This window comes from Phyllobates terribilis, unplaced genomic scaffold (assembly GCF_046119375.1).
Source record: "Phyllobates terribilis strain yellow unplaced genomic scaffold, ASM4611937v1 Scaffold_1059__1_contigs__length_443036, whole genome shotgun sequence".
NCBI lineage: Eukaryota > Metazoa > Chordata > Amphibia > Anura > Dendrobatidae > Phyllobates > Phyllobates terribilis.
Window position 1 is genome coordinate 314,589 of NW_027363819.1, and position 20,260 is coordinate 334,848.

Consider the following 20,260-nt stretch of genomic DNA (forward strand, 5'->3'; position numbering starts at 1 on the left):
CATCCCCAACTTTCTGTATAGCGATCTCCACCCCAGGACATTCAGAACTTATCTTATAAAATACACCAAAATAGGGATGAAAACCATAATTGCAAAAAACAGTGAGGTTCTAGTGGACTGATTGATCTGACTCTTAAAGGCGAAATAAGCAATAGGTAAGAATGAAGACCAGTCCTCCTGCTGAGCCGCAACAAAACACCTTAAAATTTGTTCCAAAGATTGATTTATCCTTTCTGTCTGACCGTTGGTTTCAGGGTGGTAGGCACAGGAACATGACAAGTCAATCCCCAGTGTTTTACAAAACGCTCTCCAGAATTTGGAAGCAAATTGCGCTCCCCTATCAGACACAATGTTAAGAGGAATTCCATGCAATCTCACAACATGACAAATAAACAACCTGGAGAGGGTCTCAGCATTAGGTAACCCTGACAAGGGAACAAAATGAGCCTGTTTACTGAATCAGTCAACCACCACCCAAATAACAGTCTTCTCACCACACCGAGGCAAATCCATGATGAAATCCATGGACAGATGAGTCCACTGTCTTTCAGGAATTAGCAATGGTGCCAATTACCGGCCGGTCAGTTATGACAGACTTTATCGTGTGCACAAACTTCACAAGTGGATGCAAAACCTTTAATATCATTATTCATAGATAGCCACCAAAAAGCCTAGCAATAGCTTTCTGCATAGCTGTGACCTCAGGATGACCATTCAAGATGGAATCATGAAACTCCTGCAACAGACGCAATCTTAGGTACAAAGCTACAAATAATTTGGACCCAGAAGTGGCGGAAGGGGCCAATGACTGGACTTTACGGATCTCAGCTTCCAACTCCAAGGATACCACAGAAAACCGCAGTGCCTTTAGGTAGACTGGAGGATGTAGGTTCTGGAGAAGAAACACGGACATGTTCCTGATGAGAATCCAAATCACGAGAAAAAATTATATATAATCAAGGAAAATCACAAGAAATCTCCCAATGTAATCAGAGAAATATTATTCAGAAAGCTGTGAAATCCTGTTGGTGCATTGGAGAATCCAAATAGCAGAACGAGATTATCGAGTAAACCCTCAGACGTTAAAAACTCTATTTTCCATTCATCACCGTTCTTGGTGCAAATCAAACTGTAGTAAGCCCCTCAAGGTTAGAAAACCATTTAGCCCCCAAAAGCTGATTATAGTCACGGCTCCACTCCGCACACACACGGCTCCGCTCCATACACCTCGTACACACACGGCTCCTCTCCGTACACCTCGTACACACACGGCTCCGCTCCATACACCTCGTACACATGCGGCTCCGCTCCGTACACCTCGTACACCTGCGGCTCCGCTCCATACACCTCGTACACACACGGCTCCTCTCCGTACAGCTCGTACACATGCGGCTCCTCTCCGTACACCTCGTACACACGCGGCTCCTCTCCGTACACCTCATACACACACGGCTCTGCTCCGTACACCTCGTACACACGCGGCTCCTCTCCGTACACCTCGTACACACGCGGCTCCTCTCCGTACACCTCGTACACACGCGGCACCGCTCTGTACACCTCGTACATACACGGCTCTGCTCTGTAAACCGCGTACACACATGGGTCCGCTCCGTGCATGTCTTATACACAAAGCTCTGCTCCGTACACGTCTTATACACATGGCTACGCTCCGCACGCCTCGTACACACATGGCTCCGCTCAAAAAACCTCGCACACACCCGGCTCCGCTCCATAAACCTCGTATACACACGGCTCCGCTCTGTACACTTCGTACACACACGGCTCCGCTCTGCACACCTCATACACACACGGCTCCGCTCCGCACACCTCATACACACACGGCTCTGCTCCGTAAATCGCGTACACACATGGGTCCGCTCCGTGCATGTCTTATACACATGGCTACACTCCGCACGCCTTGTACACACATGGCTCCGCTCCAAAAACCTCGCACACACCCGGCTCCTCTCCATAACCCTCGTATACACACGGCTCCGCTCTGTACACTTCGTACACACACGGCTCTGCTCCCTACACATTGTACACACACGGCTCTGCTCCCTACACTTAGTACACATGTGGCTCCGCTCCGTACACCTCGTACACACACGGCTCCGCTCCGTACACCTCGTACACACACGGCTCCGCTCCGTACACACACGGCTCCGCTCCGTACACCTTGTACACACGCGGCTCTGCTCCGTACACCTCGTACACACGCGGCTCTGCTCCGTACACCTCGTACACACATGGCTCTGCTCCGTACACCTCGTACACGCGCGGCTCCGCTCCGTACACCTCGTTCACACACGGCTCTGCTCCGTACACCTTGTACACACGCTGCTCTGCTCCGTACACCTCGTACACGCGCGGCTCCGCTCCGTACACCTCGTACACACACGGCTCCGCTCCGTACACCTCGTACACACGCGGCTCTGCTCCGTACGCCTCGTACACACGCGGCTCTGCTCCGTACACCTCGTACACACGCGGCTCTGCTCCGTACACACGCGGCACCGCTCTGTACACCTCGTACATACACGGCTCTGCTCTGTAAACCGCGTACACACATGGGTCCGCTCCGTGCATGTCTTATACACAAAGCTCTGCTCCGTACACGTCTTATACACATGGCTACGCTCCGCACGCCTCGTACACACATGGCTCCGCTCAAAAAACCTCGCACACACCCGGCTCCGCTCCATAAACCTCGTATACGCACGGCTCCGCTCTGTACACTTCGTACACACACGGCTCCGCTCCGCACACCTCATACACACACGGCTCTGCTCCGTAAACCGCGTACACACATGGGTCCGCTCCGTGCATGTCTTATACACATGGCTACACTCCGCACGCCTTGTACACACATGGCTCCGCTCCAAAAACCTCGCACACACCCGGCTCCGCTCCATAACCCTCGTATACACACGGCTCCGCTCTGTACACTTCGTACACGGCTCCGCTATGTACACCTCGTACACACACGGCTCTGCTCCCTACACATTGTACACACACGGCTCTGCTCCCTACACTTAGTACACATGTGGCTCCGCTCCGTACACCTCGTACACACACGGCTCCGCTCCGTACACCTCGTACACACACGGCTCCGCTCCGTACACCTCGTACACACACGGCTCCGCTCCGTACACACACGGCTCCGCTCCGTACAACTTGTACACACGCGGCTCTGCTCCGTACACCTCGTACACACGCGGCTCTGCTCCGTACACCTCGTACACACGCTGCTCTGCTCCGTACACCTCGTACACGCGCGGCTCCGCTCCGTACACCTCGTACACACACGGCTCCGCTCCGTACACCTCGTACACACGCGGCTCTGCTCCGTACGCCTCGTACACACGCGGCTCTGCTCCGTACACCTCGTACACACATGGCTCTGCTCCGTACACCTCGTACACGCGCGGCTCCGCTCCGTACACCTCGTTCACACACGGCTCTGCTCCGTACACCTTGTACACACGCTGCTCTGCTCCGTACACCTCGTACACGCGCGGCTCCGCTCCGTACACCTCGTACACACACGGCTCCGCTCCGTACACCTCGTACACACGCGGCTCTGCTCCGTACGCCTCGTACACACGCGGCTCTGCTCCGTACACCTCGTACACACGCGGCTCTGCTCCGTACGCCTCGTACACACGCGGCTCTGCTACATCCACACTGTAAACCCCTCCTGACCCCACACATAAACTTCAGCTCATCCAGCACCATGACAACCAGCACAGCAGAGTCCTGCATCCACTGAGGCCCCTGATCATGTGACCCCTGACTCCTCCCCTCCTGTGACCTCATCACAGCTCCTGTGCGCACAGAGCAGCCATATATGTGGTGGCGGCTCTGCAGGTGGAGGTATGTGGAGATCCCCCATTATTGGCGCATTAAACCCTTCACCCCGAGGGTGGTTTGCACGTTAATGACCAGGCCAATTTTTACAATTCTGACCACTGTCACTTTATGAGGTAATTACTCGGGAACGCTTAAACGGATCCCCCTGATTTTGAGACTGTTTTTCGTGACATATTGTACTTCATGATTGTGGAAAAATTTCTTCGATATCACTTGCGTTTATTTGTGAAAAAAACGGAAATTTGGTGAAAATTTTGCAATTTTCAAAATTTTAATTTTTATGCCCCTAAATCAGAGCGATATGTCACACAAAATACTTAATAAATAACATTTCCCACATGTCTACTTTACATCAGCACAATATTGGAACCAAAATTTTTTTTTTGTTAGGGAGCTATAAGGGTTAAAATTTCACCAGCGATTTCTCATTTTTCCAACAAAATTTACAAAACCATTTTTTTAGGGACCACATCACATTTGGAGTCACTTTGAGGGGTCTTTGTGACAGAAAATATCCAAAAGTGACACCATTCTAAAAACTGCACCCCTCAAGGTGCTCAAAACCACATTCAAGAACTTTATTAACCCTTCAGATGCTTCACAGGAATTTTTGGAATGGGGAAGAAAAAAATGAACATTTAACTTGTTTCACAAAAATGTTACTTTACACCCCAATTTTTTTATTTTCGCAAGAGTAACAGGAAAAAATGGACAAAATTTGTTATGCAATTTCTCCTGAGCACGCAGATACCCCATATGTGGGGAAAAACCACTGTTTGGGCGCACGGCAGGGTTTGGACGGAAGGAACCCCATTTGACTTTTTGAATGTAAAATTTACTTGAATAATTAGCAGATGCCATGTCGCGTTTGGGGAGCCCCTGATGTGCCTAAACAGTGGAAACCCCCCACAAGTGACACCATTTTGGAAACTAGACCCCCCAGGGAACTTATCTAGATGTGTGGTGAGCACCCTGAACCCCCAGGTGCTTCACAGAAGTTTATAACACGGAGCTGTGAAAATAAAAAAATCAAACTTTTTCCACAAAAATTATGTTTTAGCTCTAATTTTTATATTTTTACAAGGGCAAGAGGAGAAAATGGACCCCAAAAACTTTTGTGCAATTTCTCCTGAGTACGCCAATACCCCATATGTGGGGAAAATACAGTGTTTGGGCGCACAGCAGAGTTCAGAAGGGAAGGAGCATTGTGTGACTTTTTGAACACAAAATTGGCTGGAATTGAGTGCGGACGCCATGTCGCGTTTGGAGAGCCCCTGATGTGCCTAAATAGTGGAAACCCCCCACAAGTGACCCCATTTTGGAAACTAAACCCCTCAAGGATTTTATCAAGGGGTGTAGTGAACATTTTGAACCCAGAGGTACGACACAGAATTTGATAACATTAAGTCATCATATTGAATAAGTTGTCATCAGTCTTGAGCGCAAGTGCTCGCTACTTGAGTTTGCACCAGGTATGCAGTAACATGCTCGAGTCCCCGCCCCGCATGTTTCACGGTTATTAGACACCCAAAAAAAAACACGCGGGGTTCGCTCATGCATGGCAGGCAATCCCCGCGAGTTTTTTTTGGCCACGAAGCATATGAGGCGGAAACTCGAGCATGTTAGTCAAGCACCCGCGATACTCAGTGCATACCGAAGCACCTGGCACTCAACACTAGTCGCCATATCGTCATCATTTTTTTTTTCTTTATTTTTTACTTTTGAAAAAATCCCAACCCTAGCGGAAACCTAACCCTAGCACAACCCTAACCCTAGAGTTTATTTTTTACACCGTTCCTTGTGCGGTATAAGTGATTAGACGACTTTATTCTTCGGGTCGGTGCGATTACAGCGATACCAGATTTATATCGGGTTTTTATGATTGACAGGTGTCACACACTAAAAATGCATTTTTTTGCAAAGACTATTTTTTGCATCGCCACACTTTGAGAGCTATAATTTTTACATATTTTGGCCGACAGAGTCATGTGACATCTTGTTTTTTGCGGAACAAGTTGATGTTTTTATTGGTACCATTTTCAGGCACGTGACATTTTTTGATCGCTTTCTATTCTGATTTTTGGGAGGCAGAATAAACAAAAACCAACAATTCAGGAATTGTTTTTTGGTTTGTTTTTTTATGCCGTTCCGCGTATGGTGAAATTCATAAGGCAGCTTTATTCTTCGGGTCAGTACGTTTACAGCGGTATCACATTTATATAGTTTTTTTTATGTTTTGGCGCTTTTACACAATAAAAACTATTTTATAAAAAAAATAATTTTTTTGTATCGCTTTATTCTGAGAGCTATAACTTTTTTTATTTTTCGGCTGATGGAGCTGTATGGCGCCTTGTTTTTTTGAGGGACAAGATGACGTTTTCAGCGGTACCATTTTTATTTACATTCGTTTTTTTTATCGCGTTTTATTCCATTTTTTGTTTGGCGGTATGATGATAAAGCATCATTTTTTGCTTAGTTTTTTTAATTTTTTTTACAGTGTTCACTAAAGGGGTTAACTAGTGGGACAGTTTTATAGGTCAGGTCATTCTAGACGCGGCGATACTAAATAAGTGTACTTTTTATTGTTTTGTTTTTTTCATAATAATACTTATTGATGGGTATATTATATTTTTATTTTTTGGGTATTATTTTTTTCATTTTTTTTTTTATATTTTTACAATTTTTTTTCTTTTAATTTTTTTTTTTAAACTTTCTTACACTTTTTTTGCTTTTACATTGTCCCATTATGGGACTTTCACTTTTTGCAGCCTGATCGGCTGTATAGCATAGAGAACAGCAGCAGCTCCCTATGCTATGCAGCCTGTCAGCGCTGCACACAGGGAGGTTACTTTGGTCATGCACTGCGCATGACCAAAGTAACTTCCTGCCTCCTGTTGACCCGGATGTTGTCATGACGACATCGAGCCGTCATGACAACATCCGAGACCAGACTCAGATGCCACGGGACGCCGGGAGAGGAGGTGAGTACCGATTCTTACTTCCGCAATGCTGCGATCAACTTCGATTGCAGCATTGTGGGAGCTAATGTGCCGGGAGCGGTGCGGGACCGCTCCTTGCACATAGCATCGGGTGTCAGCTGTGACCATGAGCTGACACCAGGCGGCGATCGCCCCGCACCGCTTGTGTGCGGGCCCCATCGCCGCACGCGTAATAGTACATAGCTGATCAATAAAGCCCAGGGCGCAGCTACGTAATATTACAGGCAAGGTCGTAAAGGGGTTAATACTAGAAATATATTGCTCAGGGGATATCGCAGCCAATTCCCACAAGAATAATCCTGGAAACACAGAATTAGAGAGAATTATTTCTCAGAAGTTTATATAGGACTTAATACATTCCTGATTCTGGAGAGTAATATAAATACTTCAGAAAACAGAGCAATAAAGTTCAGAGAAGAAGCTTCATAGAAAGACAATGAAGTTACAGACGTCATTTAACCCTTTGGGAGAAAGTGATTCCAGGGAGTAAATTCAGAACACGTCTCTGTAGAAGTTTACTGCGTTGTGATTGTGAATCCGCGGGGGTCGTCTCTTCTAACACCGACCATCGGAGATCAGAACTTTTATCACCATCCAAGAAATGTCTGGCCACGGTGGTCTCACCAAACTTCTGCTCTTCTTCATTCTTTTTCTTGCAGTGGCCGCAGTGGATTTCATCCTAGGTTCATAGAGCTGAATAGAGGAGCGATGTTCCTTCAGTCTGATTGTAATTGATCATGACTTTTGTCCACTTTACCACAAGGCACTTTACAGAGTAAATCACATCAGAACTGTAGCTGGTAAAAAAACACCAATTTCCACAGGTGTCCCTTCTAATTGGTGGGAAAACTGTCACCTGTAATAATCCTCCAACAGTTCTGACATGACAAACACGGAAAAGTGCCCCTTTATGGATCTGAAAGAAAGTCTGTTTAGACACTTTAGCGTAATAGTATCAGCTCTAATCAAATGGTTAGATAGCGATTTACCCTAAAGATGCACAAATTGTGGGGTTGTTTTAAAAATGTTACATTTAGGGTGTTTTTGTGAAGGAATCATGTATTGCTCCCATAGTACAGTGCCCCTTTCTTGGCCCCCACACACAGTATACTGTTCCCCTAGTATCGCCATCCACCCACACACTGTATAATATTTCGACGGTACCTCCATCCCCAATTTTATTTTTTTGGGGTGTTTTTCATGTATCATATGGAAACCTATGCGAAAATGCTAAAAAAAAATCCCATCATATCCAGAGAGAAAAATACACTGTACATGGAGTATTTGGCATTAAATATCTCTTGTCTTTGTGTTCTTACAAACAAACTTTTATAAATGTCTCAAATTTCTATGTCTGAATCAGACTTGAGATCTAACGTGATAGAACATTACAGTTCGAAGACGGGAAACATTCATATAGACGGCCGGTGGTGATGTAGTCAGTGACGGACTTTGGCCAAATATGTTTCTAGAACCAAAGTAGAAGATGAAGATGTCCTCATCATGAAGTAGTTATTTCTCATGTCACGTGTAATATCTCCTGCAGTATTACTAATGCCGATTCCGGTGTCTGTAAATGAGGCGAGAATTAGCTTTATGGAAGATGAGTCTATGAGAAACGTATTCAGCTACAGACTCCAAGGAAGAAACTGCTTGTTGTTTGTGGCTTAAATTATATATGTTTTATTAGTATATGTATATAAGAAAACTAAATACTGTAAAATAATAAATCTCCTCATATGTTTCCCTTATTATCTCCAGTAATTGTATTATTACACAGGATTTTTATGACGTTACATCTGCTCATCATCTTCTCATTCAGGTCTCTACAATATCGGACCCTCTCAGTGAATATCTTCTATATAAGCAAATTTTTCTGATTTACCCATCAAGGATGGATATGGACAGAGACAAGATGGCGGAGAGGATATTATACCTCACCCTAGAGATCCTCTTCCGGGTTACTGGAGAGGTGAGAGATTCTGATGACGTCACGTTACATCATTCTTATCTATGGGAATAACAGATGGACAGAACTGGAGAGGTGAGGACTCTGGAAATGTCTGGAGGGAGATTTATTAATGTGTCTCTCCATAACCAGGATTACACAGTAGTGAAGAAGACCTCTAGAGAGCGCTGTCAGGACCCTGTGTCTGAGGGATGGGGAAGACCCCTGAGCCCAAAAACCGGACCTCCATCTCACCCCCTGATACATGATGACATCAATGACCAGAAGATCCTAGAACTCACCTACAAGATGATTGAGCTGCTGACTGGAGAGGTGACACTGCTGGGAATGCTGGGGCATTATACAGTAACGCTATGAAGGGATCGAGGGATGACAGTATCATTGTATGTGTCAGGTTCCTATAAGGTGTCACGATATCGCCGTCTATTTCTCCATGGAGGAGTGGGAGTATTTAGGACACAAAGATCTGTACAAGAACGTCATGATGGAGGTTCCCCAGCCCCTCACATCACCAGGTAATAGACAGGACTAAATACACATGGCCTATAATTATCTGTATGTAAAGAATGAATTCAGCCCCTGTATGTGTTTCCTCCAGATCTATCCAGTAAGAGGACAACACCAGAGAGATGTCCCCGTCCTCTTCTTCCACTGGACTGTAAACAATCCCAATGTTCCTCAGGATCATCAGGTAGATGGAGAGAAGGTGTCATGAGATCTCCCCTATGATGTGTAGACGGCTGTGAAGGTCTTGTGTTCAGTCTTGTTTTATCCACCAGTATTATATGTTTTATACTTGTGTAATGAGAATGGTGGAGATGGCAGGATTAGAGCTGATCATAGATGGGACTTCTCCATCTGTCTGTGACTTTTACAATATTTGTTTCAGGGTGAAGATCTGACCCATATTAATACTACAGAGACATATGTGAGGGATGACGAGTGGTGTAAAGAGGAGATTCCTACATATGACTACCCAGGTGAGTACTAACCACTAAATGCAGAGAAATCACAGATTCTTCTCAGACACCGGCTGTGGCTGCTTTATTGGTCATGTGATCACCATTTTGCCGTTAAAGTACAACATTGTCCTCCACCTAAAACTGTTCAAATGACTTTATGAAATTGTGAAAGTCCTTTTCTATAGAATTTACAACCTGGAGGATCCACCTACCCCCTGGGATTAGTAGATGCTGACTGTTAACTGCCCAGATCTGTAAATCCACTCATTGCTCTGACAAATTATTATATATCTCCAAAACTTATATTTCCAAAATTCACAGACTAATCCAATTGGAGTAAAGGGTAAAAATTAACTTTTATTTTTTCACGATTAAAACTAGAAATATAGTAGCAAAATGTAAAAATGATTGACTCAGTGGTCCCTGAACTGAAAGTCAGCTAGGATATTAGTAGTAAAGAGTTTGTCACTCAAAATTATTGCAATATACAGTACAGACCAAAAGTTTGGACACACCTTCTCATTTAAAGATTTTTCTGCATTTTCATGACTTTTAAAATTGTACATTCACACTGAAGGCATCAAAACTATGAATTAACACATGTGGAATTATATACTTAACAAAAAAGTGTGAAACAACTGAAAATATGTCTTATATTCTAGGTTCTTCAAAGTAGCCACCTTTTGCTTTGATGACTGCTTTGCACACTCTTGGCATTCTCTTGATGACCTTCAAGAGGTAGTCACCGGAAATGGTTTTCACTTCACAGGTGTGCCCGGTCAGGTTTAATAAGTGGGATTTCTTGCCTTATAAATGGGGTTGGGACCATCAGTTGTGCTGTGCAGAAGTCAGGTGGATACACAGCTGATAGTCCTACTGAATAGATTGTTAGAATTTGTATTATGGCAAGAAAAAAGCAGCTAAGTAAAGATAAACGAGTGGCCATCATTACTTTAAGAAATGAAGGTCAGTCAGTCCAAAAAATTGGGCAAACTTTGAAAGTGTCCCCAAGTGCAGTTGCAAAAACCATCAAGCGCTACAAAGAAACTGTCTCACATGAGGACCGCCCCAGGAAAGGAAGACTAAGAGTCACCTCTGCTTCTGCAGGTTAACAGCAGCTCAGATTAAAGACCAGGTCAATGCCACACAGAGTTCTAGCAGCAGACACATCTCTACAACAACTGTTAAGAGGAGACTTTGTGCAGCTGGCCTTCATGGTAAAATAGCTGCTAGGAAACCACTGCTAAGGACAGGCAACAAGAAGAAGAGACTTGTTTGGGCTAAAGAACACAAGGAATGGACATTAGACCAGTGGAAATCTGTGCTTTGGTCTGATGAGTCCAAATTTGAGATCTTTGGTTCCAACCACCGTGTCTTTGTTCGACGCAGAAAAGGTGAACGGATTGACTCTACATGCCTGGTTCCCACCGTGAAGCATGGAGGAGGAGGTGTGATGGTGTGGGGGTGCTTTGCTGGTGACACTGTTGGGGATTTATTCAAAATTGAAGGCATACTGAACCAGCATGGCTACAACAGCAACTTGCAGCGGCATGCTATTCCATCCGGTTTGCATTTATTTTTCTACAGGACAATGACCCCAAACACACCTCCAGGCTGTGTAAGGGCTATTTGACCAAGAAGGAGAGTGATGGGGTGCTACGCCAGATGACTTGGCCTCCACAGTCACCAGATCTGAACCCAATCAAGATGGTTTGGGGTGAGCTGGACCGCAGAGTGAAGGCAAAAGGGCCAACAAGTGCTAAGCATTTCTGGGAACTCCTTCAAGATTGTTGGAAGACCATTTCCGGTGACTACCTCTTGAAGCTCATCAAGAGAATGCCAAGAGTGTGCAAAGCAGTCATCAAAGCAAAAGGTGGCTACTTAGAAGAACCTAGAATATAAGACATATTTTCAGTTGTTTCACACTTTTTTGTTAAGTATATAATTCCACATGTGTTAATTCATAGTTTTGATGCCTTCAGTGTGAATGTACAATTTTCATAGTCATGAAAATACAGAAAAATCTTTAAATGAGAAGGTGTGTCCAAACTTTTGGTCTGTACTGTATATCAATTATATTTATTTAATCAGGATAACAGATCTTCCTACCGTTTGTATCTAACAGAACAATTTATTCAGAAGAACTGTGAATAAATTCACTGTGGTAAGCTTTAAAATTCATGAAGCCGACACATTGGCAGTTTCTCTTATCTTGTGCTTATAGCAGCAGTTATAGGATATTGAGAGATTCTCTTGCTTTATCCCTAATCTTGTCAACAGTCATATAGTACAATACACTGTCTCCTACATAATGCCAATCACAAGAGCCTGTTAGCTGAACTTCTCATATTATAGCATTAGCGATGAGGATGAAGCTATCGTGATGGACGTCCCTAGCTGCTGCTACAGTGGGGAAAATAAGTATATGCAAGACGGCCTTCATTTTTTAAAGTCGTGGCGAAAAGACAACTAGGAAATACATAGCTTCTAATAGCCACAAGCCTACTCAATATTGAATGCAGATATAACAGGAGAAACAGAGTATATATAGGCATAAAATCAATATAGCTTTATTGGATACAAAATAGTAAAAAGGCCACAGCAGTGGCAACACAGAGTAAATAGTAGATTACAAAATACAGTACATGGTAACATATATAGAAAATGTATATATCAAAGGCCCCCCCAAACAAAAAAGGGGGAAGGGGAAAGGCAAGCAAATAGCATGTAAGATATACCATAGATGAGGGGTAGCCGCACAAGTGTGCAGGTATATATAAGATATCAAGAAAAATTCAAGTATCCCTTACCAATCGCTAGTAGGGGGGGCCAGTAGAGAAAAAGTGACAGGCAGACCGGGAACAGGATGAACTTAAGGTGCCAAGTGACCAGAAGAGAACCTCGACGCGCGTTTTGCCCCTATATTATGGGCTTTCTCAAGAGGCAAAAGAATGGGGAATATAAGTATTTGATACACTGCTGATTTTTCAAGTTTATCATAGGTACACTTCACCTGTGAGAGACAGAATGTAAAAAAAAATCCAGAAAATCACATTGTATGATTTTTAAATAATTAAATTGCATTTTATTGCATGAAATAAGTATTTGATCACCTACCAACCAGCAAGAATTCTGGCTCTCACGGACCTGTTAGTTTTTCTTTAAGAAGCCCTCCTACTCTGCACTCACTACCTGTATTAACTGCTGCTGTTTGAACTCGTTACCTGTATAAAAGACACCTGTCCACACACTCAATCAATCACACTCAAATCTCTCCCCCATGGCCAAGACCAAAGAGCTGTATAAGGACACCAGGGAGAAAATTGTAGACCTCTACAGGGCTCAGATGGGCTACAGGACAATAGAGAAGGCAACAACTGTTGGCACAATATTAGAAAATGGACGAAACACAAGATGACTGTCAATCTTCCTCTGGCTGGGGCTCCATACAAGATCTCGCCTGGTGGGGCAGCGATGATTCTGAGAAAGGTCAGGAATCAGCCCAGAACTACAAGGGAGGACCTGGTCAATTCCCTGAAGAGAGCTGGGTATAGAGACAAGAAGACCTGGCACCACACATTTATAAAGGAACGCTGTGCCCCAGCATCCAAGGAAATATATAGAGAAGAACAATAAAAGGGTGTAAAAATGGGCACCAGACATTCTGAATAAGTAAGTCAATAACAATAAATAATAATTTTAAGAAGAATTATAAATTTTATTAAATACCACACACAAGCACCAAAAAGTTAAAACATAATTAAAAAGGCAGAAAAAGCATTAGATGTAAACCACCTTATAAAAGGCACATACATAAATATACATAAATTTATGAAATATTACATGTAATAAGGTGCCCACCCTGGATCAAAGCATATATTTCTGGTAGATGTAAAATTATGAATAATGCTGCACAGATAGAAAGTACAGTGTGTATGGAAAGTATTCAGTCCCCTTTACATTTTTCACTCTTTGTTTCATTGCAGCCATTTGGTAAATTCTAAAAAGTTCATTTTTTTCTCAGTAAAGTCCACTCTGCACCCCATCTTGTCTGAAAGAAAACAGAAATGTAGAAATTTTTGAAAATTTATTAAAAAAGAAAAACTGAAATATCACATGGTCATAAGTATTCAGACCCTTTACTCAGTATTGAGTAGAAGCCCCCTTTGAGCTAGTACAGCCATGAGTCTTCTAGGGAATGATGCAATAAGTTTTTCACACTTCCGTCCAAGGATTGGTCAAGTTGAGAATAGGGAGGAAGGAGGTGGGATGTTCCTACCTATAAAGACATGCTTGCTTGGCCGCCGAACATGGCCAGCAACCATGCCGATATGTTTATCAAGAAACTATCATAGTAACGAATTCTATTTAGATATTAAACAGACTGCTAGCCCCTGATGATCATGGCAGTTATAAAAAAATGATGAAACACGTAAGGCTTGAACTTCGGCTTAGTGCTAGCTAGGAAGGTCTAATATCATGTTTTACAGGAGTCGATAGACACTGTGGTATCGTAGGAATCAAAACTAGGAAGCGCAGTGTGTCAGCGCTGTGGGTGTGTGTCAGTGCTGTGGGTGTGTGTCAACGCTGTGGGTGTGTATCAGCGCTGTGGGTGGGTGTCAGTGCTGACGTCGGCGGTCGAGTGACCTGTCACATGGCTAAATGACGTCATGGAAGGTCCTTTTACACCACTGCGAGACACCGAGGAGACCGGACGCATTGGAGAAGGAGACCGGGGGCCATCGGAAGGTGAGTGTAATGTTTTTTTCCAGGACGTCCCTCCTGACAGCACACCAGGAGGTAGTCCTTCATGTCCGACTAGGGGCAGGAACACACGAGAGGTTAAAGGCCCCTCCCCACCCTCCATCGCCTGTGTTTTTCCTGTCCCTAGTCGGACAGGCACATGAGAGGGCGCAGCAGCGCTGAAAGCATAGGAGCAGCCCAGGGGACGGAGGGGTTGCCATACCTGTCTCCTCCCGCTGTCAAGACAGGCTGCCGGCTGAAACCCGTCCTGTTCCCTCAGCCAGCCCAGTGGAGTGGAGCTCCTGGAAGGCGCCGCTTCCCTCCTCGGAGGGCTCTGGGCGTGCTGCCTCTGCCGGCCAGCGCAATTCCAGTGACGCGGCTGCGGCATGAGTTCCACCCTGGAACGCACTTCCGGTTAGGAGGTCAGCAGGAAGGAGAAGCCTGGGGAAGATGGCGGCGAAGACGGCAGACAGGTAAAATCTGTCCATGTGTGTCTGTCGGTTAGGCACTGCACCTATAGTGAGCTATGGAGGGTAGCCCCGCGCAGCACACGGATTCCACGGCCATCTCCCTGGGTCATGTAAATGAGCATCTATGGGCCCCCTTTTTTTGTAGCTGAGCTATGGTGATTTATCCTGACAAACTGCCTGTGTCTGATACTGTCCATAGAATAAAGGGACCCCAAAGGGATCAGTTCCTAAGAAGAGGGCTAGGCGATGCCCAACTTGTACTACCAGGCTTCTGGACACATATAACAAACAGCTGTGCAAGGACTGTATAGCAAAAGTTATGGCGGAGGAGCAGGCCACATTTAGAGCCGAAGTAAAGGCTATGATTAAAGAGGAAGTGCCTGGGAGGCTTCAGCTGCAATCATCAAGACCAATATTGCGGCCACGTCCATGGCCAGATCAGCAGGCTTATGGTTGGAGGACCTGGAAGCCAAACTGAGAAAGAGTGCTTCCAGGGAGGATATAGCCGAGGCTTTATACATGGTCAGGATGGCAGTAAATTTCATGGCAGATGCGTCAGCAGAATCTGTCCGGTTCGCGGCAAGTAATGATGCGCTGTTGAATTCGGCCCGTAGGGCACTCTGGCTGAGGTCTTGGACAGGCGATATGCAGTCCAAAAACAAACTTTGTGCTATCCCATTTTCCGGCCTACAGGTTTTTGGACCTGTACTGGACAGCATTCGGCTGCAGCATTTCTTAGGAAGTTGGCAGAGAATAACCCAAAATCAGTGGATTTTACAACTTATAGAACACGGGTACAAGATCGAGTTTTCTCAATTCCCCCCCCGACGATTTCAGATCACGGAAGCCAGTTCAACAGCGGCCCTCAGAAGGCTGGAAGTAGACATCAGGCAGCTTCTCCAGGACGGAGCAATAACACCGGTCCCTCGTTCAGAGAGATACAGGTGCCATTATTCCAGACTGTTCTCCATAAAAAAACCATCGGGAGAGTACAGGACAATTATAAACCTCAGACCCCTGAACCAGTGGGTAAAGTACAAGAGGTTCAAAATGGAGTCAATAAAATCGGTGATACTTCTGGTACCCAAAGACGCGGTGATGTGTACCTTGGATTTGAAGCAGGCATATTACCATATTCCCATACACCCTTCAAGACAGAGATACCTCAGGTTTGCAACAAGAGGGAAAGGTGGCGTAAGCCACTATCAGTTCCAATGTCTTCCGTTCGGCCTGTCATCGGCACCCCGTATTTTCACCAAAATAGTGACGGAAGTAGTCTCCCGTCTAAGGAGAGAGGGCATAGTCATAATTCCCTACCTAGACGACTTTCTTCTAGTAGCAGATTCAGACGCGCAGTTAATTCTTCATCAGCGTCGGGTAATGCGAGTATTGTCAGACTTGGGGTGAGTTCTAAATTTAGGAAAATCAGACCTAGCTCCAAGCAACCAGAAGATATTCTTGGGAGTGCTATTAGATTCGCACCGGGGCTTGTCCAAACTCCCTCAAAAGAAAGCTCGGGACATAGTAAAAAAATTCAGTTCCTTTTGCAGAAAGAGGGAAGTAACGGTCAGGGAAGCTATGAGTGTTCTGGGGACCATGACATTGTGCATCCCCTGTGTAAAGTGGTGTCAGGCACATTCCAGAATTCTTCAGAATGAAATCAGCTCCGCTTGGGACAAACGTCCGTCAGGCCTGGACAAAAAGATGCCCTTAACTCCAGACTTAAAAGGCTCCCTAGCCTGGTGGGTATCCCCTTTAAAGCTGGGAAGTTCCACAGTGGGACTAAGTAAAAAAGTGGAGAAATGTTGTAACAATATTTTTAAAAAAAATCACAAAATACTAATTAAAAAAATAAAAAATATATTGTACCCATAAATAAATATTATTATAAATCAAATGGATAAATAAACAATAAAAGTAGACATATTTGGTATCGCCGTGTCTAGAGCGACCCAACCATATTAAACCATCCCACTAGTTAATACAATTAGTAAACACCATAAAAAAAGTAAAAATCTAGGCAAAAAACAATGCTTTATCATCATACCGCAGAACAAAAAGTGGAATAAAATGCGATCAAAAAGATGAATGTACTGTACATAAAAATGGTATCTATGAAAACGTCACATTGTCCTGCAAAAAAACAAGCCGCCATACAGCTCCATCAGGGGAAAAATAAAAAAATTATAGCTCTCAGAATGAAGCAATGCAAAAATATTTTTTTTTCGATAAAATTGTTTTTATTCTGTAATAGCGTCAAAACATAAAAAAACTACATAATGTTGTATCGCTGTAATCGTACTGACTAGAAAAATAAAGCTGCCTTATCAATTTTACCATACGTGGAACGGCATAAAAAAAACAAAAAAAAAAACAATTCTTGAATTGTTGTTTTTTGTTTATTCTGCCTCTCAAAAATCGGAATAGAAAGCGATCAAAAAATGTAATCTGCCCAAATATGGTACCAATAAAAACGTCAACTCATCCTGCAAAAAACAAGCCCTCACATGACTTTTTCAGTAGAAATATGGAAAAATTATAGCTCACAAAATCTGGTTATGCAAAAACTAGTTTTTTTGGGGAAAAAAAGCGTATTTTAGTATGTGATAGCAGCCAAACATAAAAACCCGCTATAAATCTATCACTGTAATTGCACCGACCCGAAGAATAAAGTCGTCTAATCACCTATACCGCACAGGAGCAGCGTAAAAAATAAATAAAACCAATTCTTCACCTGCTGTTGATTTGTTGATTCTAACTCCCAAATATCGCAGTAAGGCTCAGCTCACATTTATCCTGCGCTCTGAATATTCCCTATAATGAGGCAGGTGGAGGCACCATGGATGCTGTCTGGCCTTTGATCTGGCGGTGTCCGTCTTTTTAGGTTTGCATAAAAGTGTCATCGGCCACAGTTCTGTGCACCTCTGGGAAAAAAGGACATCACTGAACAGAGGCCAGACAGAGTCGAGAGTAACTCTGCTGCCTCGGGGTTTCATCTGAATTACGTCACTCTGAGATTTAAAAGGAAACCCTTATGTAAGTGCTCAGCATAGAGTGCAGGATAAATGTGATCCGAAATGTTATGTAAAATGTTCCCAGCTTCAACTCAATCCACAAAAAAAGCAAGTTCCCACTCGGGTTCGTCATCTGTTAGCGGAAATATAGGGGGCTTCCATGTTACTGATGGCACAAAGGCTCTGGAAAATCGAAATGGCCCTTGCACCCCAAAATAAATTCAGCAAATTCTGTGCTCCTAAAACTAAATGCCCCCTCCCTTCTGAGCACCAGTAAGCCTAAACCGCAGTTAGTGTCCACATGTTTGGCATTTCTGTAGTGATGAGAGCCCTCTTACTGTATGGGTGCATGTCTCCAGAAGCATAAGCCGGGAATAATCTACTGGTCACTACAGCGTACTGGTCACTACAACGGAAGTTTGCAATTTTCACTCAGCAACATCCACTGCTGCTTGTTTCTGGAAAACCCAAGGAGTCAAAATCGTCACAACACCTGTAGATAAATTCCCAAAGGGTATAATTTCCAAAATGGGGTAACTTGAGCGGTGATTGTGCTCTTGTAGCACTTAGGGGTTCTGTATATGGAGTCCGTAAACTAATACAGAAAATTCTGTGCTCCAGGATGCCTACTGTATTACTATACTGGGTTTCTGCTAAAACCAATAGCGCTCTGTCCCTCCCGAGTCTCACCGTATGGCTAAGCAGTTGACATGGATTTACTGTGACGGAGAGGAGCCCGAAGACTGCAGCTTCTAATTCCTCCCACTCATTAAAAGCCTTTCACCTTCATATTAAACAGTGCAGGTTTCTGCCGGGGGTTAATCTGCTCAGTTGTAAGCTCCTAGAAGCTTACCATCATTTAGGCTCTCACCTGTTCGCTGTTAGCCACTCCCCGCTCCTATATATACTGGGCTTTGGCAGGCTATCCTACCAGAGCTAGCTTATGCTGCATGGTTCTAGGAGTGTGCTGGACTGTTGTTGTTTGAGAAGGCGTTTGGAGGATTAAGCTAAGACTGTTGCGTGGTTTAGTTTGTGTGTTATCCTCTTCTTCTTCTATTTAGGTTTGTCCCCCATCCTCCACTTCCCAGTGTTAACCTCTGTTGTTTGTGTGCATTTATTTGTATGATTGGTATTTTCCTTTAGCCCTATTTGTATTACCTTGTTAGTCTGGTTGGGGTTCAGCCATACATTACTACTCCCCTCTTCCCTGGGTGGTGGAAGGGAACAGACTGTGGGCGGATTGAGGAACTCAGACAAGGTACGTGGCGCCCGGTGTCTTTACCTTCAGAAGTAATCCGGGGAGCAGGACCAGCTAGGGTGCCCCTAATGTTAGGGACAGGAAGGAGCTCCTGCCCCCGGGATACCCGACAACAGAGTCATGCCAGCAGTACTGTGCAACCACATATGTGGGGTATACAGTCAGCAGAAATTGTGGGACAAATTTTGATGCAATTTTTACCCATTTCCCATTGTAAAAATGTAAAATCTGGGTCTAAAACAAAATTTTAGTGGTAAAAATGGAATTATTTTTTTAATTGCCCAATAGTATAAAATTCGGTGACCCACCTGTTGTGATCACTGCACCCCTAGATGAATTCCTTGAGAGGTGTAGTTTGTAAAATGAGGTCTCATATGGGGGGCTCTGCCAATGTGACATGGTACCCTCAAACCAGTCCAGCAAAATGTGAACTCCAATATGGCACCTCTTCTTTTCTGAGCTTGGCACTGTGCCTCAAAAGTAGTTTTCGACCACATAAGGGGTATCTGCGCACTCAGGAGAAATTGCACAACAAATTTTGGTGTCCATTCTCTCCTGCAATCCTTGTGAAAATAAAAAAATTGGGGCTAAAATAACATTGTTTTTGGAAAAATGTGATTTTTATTTACACGATTCAATGTTATAAACTTCTGTGAAGCATCTGGGGATTCAAGGTGCTAGATAAGTTCCCTGAGAGGTTTCCAAAATGGTGTCACTTGTGGTTGCACTGTTTAGACACATTAAAAGCTCTCCAAACGCGACATGGCGCCCGCTAATTATTCCAGAAAATTTTGCATTCAAAAAGTCAAATGGTGTTCCTTTCAAGTCCTGCTGCGCGCCCAAACAGTAGTTTTCCTCTACATATGGTATATCGGCGTGCTCAGGAGAAATTGCACAACAAATTTTGGGTCCATTTTTTCCTGTTACCCTTGCGAAAATAAAAAAAATTTGAGTCTAAAGTAAAATTTTTGT

The 20,260-nt window shown here is 44.2% G+C and overlaps 1 protein-coding gene across 1 annotated transcript in view; it reads left to right on the plus strand.

Annotated features, from left to right (window-relative positions):
• LOC141242780 (uncharacterized) overlaps positions 1-20,260 on the plus strand; it is a 74,964-nt gene that overhangs the window by 48,068 nt on the left and 6,636 nt on the right. The window contains exon 8 of the mRNA XM_073668864.1: positions 9,734-9,821. Coding sequence (XP_073524965.1) covers positions 9,734-9,821 — 88 coding nt within the window. The remainder of the gene's footprint in view (positions 1-9,733; positions 9,822-20,260) is intronic.